The sequence below is a fragment of the Buceros rhinoceros genome, unplaced genomic scaffold (genome assembly GCF_000710305.1).
Source record: "Buceros rhinoceros silvestris isolate BGI_N320 unplaced genomic scaffold, ASM71030v1 scaffold2701, whole genome shotgun sequence".
Taxonomy (NCBI): domain Eukaryota; kingdom Metazoa; phylum Chordata; class Aves; order Bucerotiformes; family Bucerotidae; genus Buceros; species Buceros rhinoceros.
This window is the reverse complement of record NW_010393502.1, coordinates 95,123-106,586: the sequence shown is the minus strand read 5'-3', so window position 1 is coordinate 106,586 and position 11,464 is coordinate 95,123. Positions and strand designations below refer to the sequence as shown.

At 46.6% G+C, this 11,464-nt stretch overlaps 1 protein-coding gene across 4 annotated transcripts in view; it reads left to right on the top strand.

The window, feature by feature from the left end:
* The first annotated feature begins 714 nt into the window (after positions 1-714).
* Positions 715-11,464, top strand: part of SRGAP2 (SLIT-ROBO Rho GTPase activating protein 2) — a 96,971-nt gene continuing 86,221 nt past the window's right edge. For all 4 annotated transcript variants that reach the window (XM_010144852.1, XM_010144853.1, XM_010144854.1 and 1 more), the window contains exon 1: positions 715-781. In XM_010144852.1, the coding sequence (XP_010143154.1) occupies positions 715-781 (67 nt within the window). The remainder of the gene's footprint in view (positions 782-11,464) is intronic.

The following is an 11,464-nucleotide window of genomic DNA, read 5'->3' as shown; positions in this document are numbered from 1 at the left end:
CCAGGAGCCCTTCTCCCCCCCGGGGCTGGCTGCCGAGCAGGCGTGTTCCGGCGCTACCTGGCCGGGCTGCACTTCGAACCTCACGCTGCTGCTTAAAGGACAATTTGCAATGTCAGAGCAGCTTTTCTTTCCGTCACGAATTTTGGCTGCTCATCTTGTGACTGCTGGCTGCAGGCTGTAATTTTCTCTCTATATATATGTATATAATTTTTTTTTTGCATTTGCAGGCAGGCAAACCAAAGAAAACGGCTTCTTGTCCTCTGTTTCTGCTCTCGTTTAGGATTTGATTTGCATCATCTCTGAGCCTATTTAAAAAAAAAAAAAAACAAAACAGAAAAAGCAAACCAACCCCCCACAAAACATGTTGTGCGGAAGGACTTCCACTCCCTGGCTGTGCTGTTAACGTGAGCAATCAGGAAGAGCCTTTGGGGGCTGCAGGATCTCGCTACTCTGATGCTGCTGCTAAAGGTTTTGGTGCAGGGAGGCAAAACTGCTGCCTCTTCCATGCACTGAGCCCTGAACATCTGCATTTTGCTGCTGCTGCTGTGCTGTGTCTCACACCCTCTCTCCATGGACTGATATTTTTTTTTCCCTTTTCGTGGGGGGGGAAGGACAAACGGAAAATCAAGGCGTCTCATTGAGAGGAGCGAAATTGCCTTTATAGCTGTATTCTGGTGGATCTATTCTGAGGTTAATCTTTTTGGAACAGAAAACATGACGTCGCCAGCAAAATTCAAAAAGGATAAGGAGATCATAGCTGAATACGACACTCAAGTGAAAGGTAGGAGCGGTTTTATTTTCATCCCTTTTGCTATTGCAGTCCTGGCTGGCAATTGTAGGAGTTTGCAGTAGATGTTTGGGTGGGGAAGGGGAAATCATTTGCAGATTGCCTGGAATTTGCAGAGCTTTTGCATAATACAATGCTGGATGGGGTTTGCAGGGCTTTCTCCCATCCCCGTGGGGTAGGTTCCTCCTATTGCTGCTTTAAGGTATGACAGTAAGGGCATTTTTATGGAATGTAACAAATCTTTGAGTTCTGACAGAGCCATATTTTTCTGTCTGCCGTTCTAAAACGTGGCTTTGCATCTGAACTGTGAGAAGCCAGTTAATTGCTTTTTAATCCTCCTCCCATCATGGGAATCTTTTAAAAATCTGTGTAGTGTCAGCAGAGCATATATCCACTGGTGGCGATAGGGGACCCTGCCGAGGGTCCCTGGAAAGCTGTTTGTGCTAGAAAGTTCCATTATTCACGGTTTTGCTCTTGGTGAGTCCGTAATACCTCTGCCTGGTTTTTCATGCCGTGCTCCACTGTAACACCTCAAGGCTTCAGCGTGTAGCAGTTATACCCACTCGTACATAAATGAATAAAACCAATGCACCAGTGTTATTCCCATCATCATCAGGGAGGCAATAAAGAGTCAGAGGCGTATTTGCAATCATTGTGCAAGTCCTCTGCAGAATTCGCTTGGCTGGGTTTCAGGCTATCATGTGCCCTAGGTTAAAAAAAAAAAAAAGATGGTGAAATGTCTCCTTAGCTTCTTATTTTTGCAAAGTTTTCAAGATGACGCCTATTTGAAACAATAATTGTGGCTTGACACAGCACTGTTAGGAAGTTGTGAGATTCGGTGATTTATGCCCCCGGACTGGGGGCACTTGGTGAGGCCACACCATGAGTACTGTGTCCAGTTTTGTCCCCTCACTCCCAGAAGGACCTTGAGGGGCTGGAGCATGTCCAGAGAAGGGCAGCGGAGCTGGTGCAGGGTCTGGAGCACAATGCGCTGAGGAGCAGCTGAGGGACCTGGGGGGGTTGAGCCTGGAGCAAAGGAGGCTCCAGGGAGACCTTCTGGCTCTGACAACTCCCTAACAGGAGGTTGGGGCAAGGCGGGGTTTGGACTCTTCTCCCAGGTGACAGGACTAGAGCAAACAGCCTCAAGTTGCTCCAGGGGAGGTTGAGGTTGGTTATTAAGAAGAATTTCTTTACAGAGAGGTTTGGGCAATATTGGAACAGACTGTGGTGGAGTCCCCATCCCTGGAGGGGTTTCCCAGCTGTGTGGAGGTGCTGCTGAGGGACATGGTTTAGGGACCCTGGCAGTGCTGGGGGAATGGTTGGGCTCGATGATCTTAGAGCTCTCTTCCAACCAGATGATTCTGTGATCTCATCGGTTCAAACTTGCTTGGTATGCTCACAGCGTGCAGGAAGGTGGCCTTTGGGCAGGGGCTGTTGAGTTAAATCAATGCCATTGGAAACACCGCGGTTTAAACCCAAGTAGGAAACCTGGATTAAACCTGACAATTACAGCATTGCTTTGCAATTATGTACGTAGTTCTTCTTCCTACTGGGAAGGCTGTTCACTGGTTGCAAATCATTCAAATGTGGTGGTGTCCTCCAAGAAGCATGTCCTGCTCTGCACCCAGCTGGGGGTTTGACTTTTCTTTTCCAAATGCTGGGCAGGTGTTTATTTTGATCATTATTTTTTTAATTTTCAGGTTCTTGAAGTTCAAAATGGAGAAGGGCGTGTTTCTTTTTTACTGGTTTGGTTTCTATTCCTGTTTTCTAGCTGTCTCTGGAAATGGGAATTGAAGGAAGGGTAAAATTAGAGGCTTGTATGTTCTTTCATTATTTACCCCATCAAAATGTGCGTGTTAGAGACAAGGCTGTAGTCACAATATTTGTGAATAGTGCACAATAATAAAGAAACAAGGCTTTAGAATTTGTACAGCGCATCATCTCACTCAGGGTTTTTTTGTGCCTTAGAAAAGAAAGGGAAATCTTTCCCTTTTCAAACCAGAGCCCAACAAGATGGGTAAAAGGGAGATGAGATTGCTGCCAAAACTCAGCACATCGCTCAAGGTGCTTATGCAGAGACCTGTCAATTAGCTTGTAAATGTGGTCCCAAAAGTGAATTGTTGCAGCAGCATATTGATTTTTTTGCCTTTTGCCTTATAAAATGTTTCTGTCTTAAATATGGGAGGTTAAGAAGACTGGAACTGGGTAAATGAATCATGAGGAGCTGGGAGAAGGGCATTCCCTTCCTGAATTAGGGGTGAGGCCAGCCATGAGATTGTCTCGGGATATTCATGCTCTCGCAGCTCAGCTTTCCCTGGCGACTCCAGAATTGGCTGACGGGAGGTGCTCATCCATCCCGGTGCAGGTGGCCCAAAGAACTCGAGAATACATGATGGAATGGTAACAAACCTCTCCCTAATCACCTGGCTTGTCTCACAGTACAGGGGGGAGCTTCCCTTCCCCACCTGGCTTCAGCCTTTCACCAGCGCTTTGCTAGTGGCGATCATCATCCCTCTGCTTTTAGCTATCAAGTTTGGGGGAATACTTTGAAGTTAATATGCTCATCTTAAAACATCATGGAACTTGCTTTCCACCTCTCGGGTCCTTGGTTCTGAGCTGGGTAGTGGTTTGGCTCTCTAGGGAAGCTCTCAGGAGCAGGAAGACTTCTTGCCTAACTCCTTGCAGAGCTGGGCTGGTCCCTGCCTCAGTGGGATGGTGAGGTGGTACTAAAGACACACATACATCCAAAAGTGTGCTGCTGCCTCGTCATCAAACATACCATGGTCCTTACACAAAAATGTTGGTGTCTTGGTCAAAGTCTGACCTCGTTGAAGGGAATGGCACAGAAATGGTGTTATCTCGGATTAGGGGTGGCTTGGTGCCATGAAGCAGTCGCCGTGGGAGTGGGATGGATCAGGTGCTGGTGTGCTACAGAGACTCTAAGGTGTCATCTCACTGAGAGAATGCTTGTGTTTTTTACTGGCGTTTAGAAACTTACTGCATTTTGGTTTTTTATGATACGCGCCATTCTGGCTGCGTGTTGGAAACCGCGTTTGGAAGCTTCGTTTAAAACCATTAATCCACAAACACATACTTAAGCACTTTAACTTGTTACTAATGGAATGATTGAGCTTTGTTTAAAATTTAACGGTTTTAAGTTGCTAATTGAAAACTATTTAAGGAGTAGTCGGTTATGGTAATTAGATCGTTGTTATGCACGTTTTTTTGTTTTCTGTTGATAAATGGATTTGTTAATTTTTGTCATAAAAGGTGTGTAGGGGCAACGGGGGTGCTGATGAGTGAAACTTCCTGTTCTCTCTTGGCCGAGAGTTCTTTGCCTCTTTGGGGCCGGAGTTAGCTGCTCTTGTGTTTTCTGCTTGAAGCTGGTGGCAGGGGAGCTCAGCATCAGGAGGAAGTGAATTTCTGAAGTTGAGGACTATTTACCTCTTACACGTCAAACTCTGTGCACCAGGTGTCGGGGTTGTGGAAGGAGCGATGTGTTTCTTCCCAAGCCCTTGTGCGGCGTGGTGCAGGTACTGGTGCAGTGCATCCGTCTTTGGAGGTCGCTGGAGGCAGACTGGAGCCAGCCTTGAGTTACCTGGTCTGACCTCACAGCAGACCACTGGCGCCTGGTCTGGATGACCTCCTGGGCTCCCTCCCCACCCAACGCGTCCAATGACCCCATGGTCTCTAGTATCTGGAAGTTCAATTCCAAACTCTCTGCCTTCTGCAGAGGTGAATTAACCTGCGGAGGTGTCCAGGCAGGGTGGCTTTCCTCAGCCACTGTGGTGACCTTGGGTCTTTTGCCTTTAGGTGATGCAAGCAAAGTCTACGTTGGCTTTGGTTGCGTGGCCGTGCCATCTGTGCCTGAGTGTTACATGAGGTTGGCGAGGAGAGGATGCCAGCATTAGTGGGCTCGTCTTGCAAAACTGGTTGACGGTGATTCTGTCGTTGAGGAAACTCTGAAATGGCTGCATGTCATGTGGTAGGAATTCTCCTGACAAGATGACATGGGGTCAGCAGGAGAGGGAAGTGCTGCTTTGATACGTCTCTGTACCATGTGCTCACAAAGATTATGAGTTCTGTGAAGCTGGAAAGTGAGATTCTGTGGTCTCCATATGGAGCCTTTGATATCTCAAGCTCATCCCCTTGTCTGGATTGTCTCTCCCAATTCCTTTGTGCAAGTTGCGGTTAAGCAGAGATAATTAATTTATGCTGTGCAGTGTATTCCATGCGATTGGGATGCAGCCTATCTGTGCCCGACCAAGGACTGCCGGGCTGGTTTTCGGTTTAATGTGTTACATCGGGGCGTACGTTTGCTGAGGAAAGAAAAGCCAGTGATTTGTCTCTTAATTCTCCTCTTCTTTCTCCTCATGTCCCACGGGAGTCTTATATTTAATTAGTTTGTATAAAGCTTCAGTAAATAGCTTCATGGTTTGGGCTACAGAAATTTAATACTGGAATTTTTACGCAGCGAGGGTTCGTAAGTCTCTTCTGTCCTTGAGCAGTCTCTAGCAAAGGTGAAAATGCATCTCTTGCAGATCTTGCAGCACAGCCCAAAAGCGCTAGGAATATGAAAAATAGATGAGGTAATTTATAGCAGGAGTGAGCACAGCACAGAGGTGGCCACGTGGTTATTTAGCTGAGCGTGTCTTGAACTAGGAGAAGAACAACTTCAGGCAAACCTCCCCACTGCCATCAGGCTCAGGCTGCTGTAATGTCTAAAACTTTCTTAAAATCTCTGGAAAATTGCTGATAAATTTCAGATGTGTCCACTTCTCCTCTCTGGGCTGAACGACGGAGAGTGTGTTTGGTCTGACGGTGGCCTTTTGCCTTAAATGCTGCTTAAAAGTGCCTTGGATGATGCCCTCAAGACTCATTCCTCTGGTACCTCTGCTGAGCATGCCGAATGCTGGGGGCAGCTTTTAATGCTGGAGAGGTCTGGGGAGTGGTTCAGCCCTTCTCTGGCAAAAGGCTGCCCCAGTAGCAGTGGCTGGGGCAGCAGCTGTGATTTGGGGGCTGGAAAGGCAGAGTGGTGCTTTTGGAGGTGGTTTGAAACAAAACTGGGGTTTCTCTCAACTGTTGAAATTGTCCTCGTTGACTCGGCATGTGTGGCGCCTGTCTGGGAAGAAGGTGTTTGAGGAACTGTCTTTAGATTTGTAGGTGGTGAGTTGAAGTCGCTGTTGGTTTTGTTGCTTAGCCTGTGCTCCTGGGGGTTTTCAGTGCTGTTGGTGTTACCTAGATACGATGATTTCTCTTTTGTCTTCATCTTCAGGCTGGTCACTGCACGCTGTGACTCTGGTGGCAGGTCAAGCACCACGTACGTGTGCTGTCAAGGGTACGGCCGAGCCCTCGGCTGCTTCTTCGGCAACGCCCGTTTGATACCCCGAGCAAACAGACTTTTCGGCCACACGCTCTGGTGCGGTTGAGTGTGGAATGGGTTTGAAATTTGAGGTTTTGAGTTTGTGTGTATTGGATTACCATTTACATTTAAAATGTAAAACTACCTTTTAAGGGGTTTTTACAGTTAATCGTTACTCTGTGCGCGTAAGTGATTCCATTTGTTTGCAACAATGACTTGCTCCAGACTCTGGCTATGGGGCTGCTGTAGACTCATCTGGTTTTCTGCAGTTCCTGATAGTGCTAATCCCTTGAGTTTTGGGGTGGGATTGGGCCAGCGACGCAGCCGCTGCCAGAAAGGGGGAAGGGGCTGTTGGAGCTGGTTTGATGTTATGGTGACAGTTTGTATTTCTTTCTGCCCCGTGAACGGTTCCTGCTAATGGATTATTAATGAGGAAGAGCTAGAAGAATGCAGAGTCTTCCTTCTTTCCTCCCTCAGCTGCAGATTCAAGTATTGCAGGCTGGAGACCAGAGCTGCCCAAAGCACTCGGGCCACTGAAGTGCTGCAGTTTCTTCCAGAAGCAGAAGGAATTCCAGCGTAACTCCAGTAGGGTTTCCATAAAAAGGTTACTGGGGATGGCCGGTTTTCCTGAACTCCCAACTGAGGGAGCTCCACGACATCTTTTCTTAGCTCTAAACGACTTCCTTTTGTGGTTGGGGTACACATCAGGATCTTTTTGTTTTTCTGTTAGTTAAAAGGCTTGACTTCTCTTTTGTGTGTGTGTGTTTTTAATGCTTACACATTTTTGCCCATTTTGGTAACTTACTTGGAAGAACCTATTTGCCTGGTCAACTTTTTCAGCTGTCTCTATGCGGAGTGAAAAATCTAAACCGTTGGTGAAATGGAAAGTATGTTTGAACACATGTTCTTTTGAACAGCTTTTGCTGTGCCACGCACAGTTGATATTCATTACCTCTGACTTTATTTAGTTCATTTTTGTATGACTTTTGCAGATTTCATGCTTTCCTTTTGAGAATTTCTACATCTTCATGGGAGTCCTGCTCTCTGAATATCATCAGCGTTTTGTAGGCGATGGAAGCAACTGCAGAGCTAGGGTTTGAGTTGCTGAGGGATAGAAAAGTATAGGAGAAAAAGGGAGAAAGGGTCCTAACTTCCCATAATTGCATCGTTAGAGACCATTCTTCATGTGTACAGGCCAGGGGAGCTGCTGTGCCCTGTGGCACATGAGCAGCTCCTGGCTTTTTGACTCTTGAGAAGGAGCCAGGTAAACAGATTAACTGTAAACCAAGAGTGGATTTTAATCTACAGCCATGAAGTGCTGTGGCCAGGCAGTTTGGCCAGTCCTACTGATTTTGAAGTTCTTTTTTTTGGTTGTTTTTTTTTTTTTTTATCAACAACCTTCCAGGCAGATGGCCAGGCAGTTTGGCCAGTCCTACTGATTTTGAAGTTCTTTTTTTTGGTTGTTTTTTTTTTTTTTTAATCACAGAACTTCCAGGAAGAGCCTTTTGGCTCCTCTTAAGTCAGGAAGGGTTTTTTGGTTTGTTTTTCGTACTGCTGTTGTTGGACAACAGTTTTCAGGCAGAGTATGTAGTGGAGCTGTGCAATTTATAGATGGGGAGGGCTTGCAAGATGAATCTACTCAAAATATCGACAGTTGTTGCCTGGGAATGAGTCCCTGGCTCTTTCTTTGGACAGCAGCACACTCCTGCTGCAGGGGCATGCTCCGGTGGTCCTGCCAGGAAGGGGGGGTTTGCTCCTGACAGACCCGTAGCTGCCAGCATTGCTATCCTGCTCGCTCTGAACAAGTGGATCGATCGTTTTCTAACCCAAGAGCCTAAGCCTCAGTCAATCAAACCAGTCCTGTGGTGTTGGCGGGTTCTCCTAAGGCAGACTGTGCAGGGGAAAAATCGTGGTTTTCTCGCTGTAGCAGTTGGTTGTGGTTGGTTTAGGAGCTGAATGAACGAAGCAGAGATTGGTATTTCCCCGTGTCCACCGTCGTGTTGAGACACGAACTGATCCCCTTGTTCCCCTCTCAGCAGGGAGGGAGTGAGCCGTGCAGAGCAGGGTGGACAATGTCAAGGAACATTCTGGGCCGTGGCATGTCACGTATGATTATGCCTGTATTCAGGGAATATTTAAGATGCCTGTTGGATGAGGTTTAAGTATTGTGGATAAATTGCTCTGGTGTCTTTCAGGATGCTCCTACTCATTAGCACCTAATTGGTGTTAGGGAAATTCCACAGAACCTTTGTCTTTGTGCAGAGTAGTGCAGTTGTGCTGCTAAGAGTATCTGTCTGGTCTCTAGAACACATTTTATGTGATGTTCTTGCTTTTAGGGAGGAGGAGGGGGAAAAAGAGGAGTTACTCACATGTTTCATTTGCACTGTTTGTTATTAAAATATGAAGAAATTCTATACAGGGGCAGGATTGTGAGTCCAGCTCACAATTGCTCTCAGCTCCAGATGTAGTTCCTTAACTGGGCAGTGCTGGGGCAGCCACAGGCAGATGGTGGCTGTGGTGTGCTTGCTGGCACACAGCGACTCTCCTTCCTCCGTCCCAGTTCATCTGGGGAGGGCTGTCCTCAGTGTTTTACTTGGAAGCCCCAGCTCTGATGTTAACTTCTCGTAAGGCTATTAATGGTGTGTGAATAACCATCCCGGCAGTTTTGATCAGCAAAAAGCAATGAAGCTTTCTAGAAAATGGATGCTTTTCTACCCTCTTGGAATCCTGCAGCAGTGTCATGTGCCCGTAAAGCAGAATTTGGACACGCACCCAAAGGCAGGGCCGGGTGAAGCTCACTGAGATGCTGGCGTGCCCTCCACGGGGGCTGCTTTCCTGACTGGAACATTTAGCAGATCCCCTGGCGGGGCTCTGTGATTGATTTATTTAATTTTTTTGTCATCAGGAGATGTAAATTCAGTTCTAAGTACGGTAAAGCAGGTCTGTTATAGGTGTGTTTTGAAGATTCCTGTCTGATGAACTCGAAGTGCTTTGAAAGCTCAGCACAGGAGTAAGCAGCAGCCATTATTACTGGGAAAGCCCCTTGTGTCGGTTTTTGTTAATGGGCGCAGTGGATGTGTTAATGAGCGATCAGGACAAAGCACAGCGGAGCAAGTGTTCTGTGGGCTGTGGAGCTGTGGAGGTGCGGAGCCCCTGCATTTGATAACCGGTTCTTCAGAAACATAATAACTGAATATCTCTGTGAAGTGGTTTGGAAAGGAGCCTGGTTGTGCTTTGGTCTCTTTAATGACAGTAACTCTTCCTCACTTTGCTGTGTCTCCCCATCTGTGGGAGGAGGACTCCTGCTTCGTCCCGGTTACGCTTTAGAAAGAGCATCCGTAAAGCAGCAGTGGTTCTGCTGCCTGGTGGGCTTCTTGTACCCGCCTGTGTCCCAGCTTGACGGAGCGGACTCCAGTGCTGCAGAAAGATGCTGAAATATGAACAAAAGACTTTGCCAGTAAATGACTTTAAAGTGTGCAGCTGGAAGAGGGAGGGGGAATGGGTTCTGTGCTTTCTGGAGGGAGGAACAAACGCAGCACTACAAAGGTCACAGGATACAGTAATGATGTTTGGATGGAAACTTAACTTGCTATGAATGAAATTGCGCTCTTGTGCTTTCTCCCTGGAGCTGAATGTCTAAAAACTCTGGATACTGCTTGTTCTGCTTCTTTTTTTTCCTTTTCTTTTTTTGGCTCTTGTGAGCTTCCATGAGTTTGCTGTAGAAAAGAACAAACTGGGAGACTGGAGGACGGACGGCACTGCTGCTTGTGCTAGAAGAGGCTTTGATACGCTGATCTCTGTTGGGTTCATCAGAGCTGTGACTGGGTTAGTTTCTGGTTACTCGGGTACAACTGTTTGCAAGTCGAAGTTTTGTCTGTGCTAAACAGATGTGTAGGGGTTTCTTAGGAGGGAATTAACTACCTCACCAAAAACACTAGCACGACTGACCAGGGTGCTGGATACAGAACGTGGGCTAAGCACCCCTTGGAGCTGACTCTTGGATCCCTCGAGTGTTCATTTTATTTCCTGTGTGGTGAGAAGTCTCATTACTGAGGGCTAAATTGCCTTTTCTTCCTCCATGTGCTCTTCTCCCGCCCAGATTGCTTGTTCTTTTCTCTGAGGTTGGTTTGATCTTTTATTGATCCATATGTTGTTGTTACCTTCCATTATATCATTAATTTCTGCTTGTAACAATAAATTACTTTACCCCAAAGTGTCGGAGAAATCCTTTTATTTAGCCCAGTTGTCTAATGCCAAACACATTCGCATGCCTTTTCTTCATATTTAAAAGGAATTAATCTTTACTTAGGCTTTAAATCAAATTATTTCCCCCATCCCTGTCAGAATGAACTTGACAGAAGGTGACTGTGAAGGGCTCCCTGCGTCAATGAATTTATGCCTTTTACTGTTTAGCCACAGAAATCTTGGCTAAAAATGCCGCCCCCTCCCCCCTCCCTCCCTCCCCAACGTGCCCCTGGAGGTTCAGGGGTAGGTTCCTTTCAGATTTAAAACAAGGGAACAAATTCTGGCACTGTCCTCTCTGGAAAATCCCTGTAGATAGAGTTGTCTTTTATGTCTTGAAAGCAGTGACAGCTGCTGCCAACAAGTGAGAAAGTGGTTTGGTTTGGTTTTGGAGTTTATTTTGTTCTGAAACCTGAAGTTATTTTCTGGTTAACATCCTCTAACAGCTGGTCATTCTTGCTGTGATTTATAAACTTGCTTGACTGTTACTGATGAATTTCTAGCTCAGGGAGGACCATTACAGCACTCCAGTCTTGGAGGAGGGAAGGAACTTGCCATCGCCAGAACAACACGCACGGAGTGGATGGGTACGCTGGTTTTCTGCCGCTGGAGGTTTCTGCAGAAAGCGGCATCTGTAACTTGTGACGTTCCATAACAAATACTTGCTGGAAGCTGAAAGAGCAGCTATAATTTTCTCCATGCTCTGTTGCCTTTTCCAGCTCTCTCGCATTGTTTCAGTGGGTTTGTGATTTGGTTTCATGCAAATAGTTCTCATTCATGCCCCACCCTCAGCCAAACCCAGCTCTGGCTGCTCTGGCTGGGACCAAAGTGCTGCTCATTTGCTCTTACCTTTAGTTCAAGGGTGCTGGATCTTGTGAAAGGTTTGCTCTTGTCCTTGCTGTGAGAAATTATTTCTCTGTTGCCTATTTAAACACATTGATCAGTTCTGCAAGGTTGATGCCTCTCCTTTCCCGAAGGATGTTGCTTTGAGACCTCATGTGGGAAGGCACAGGCAGAGGGTGGCAGCTGCATGTGGCTGTAGGAAAGAGAGAGTTGAATTTTATATTTTTTTG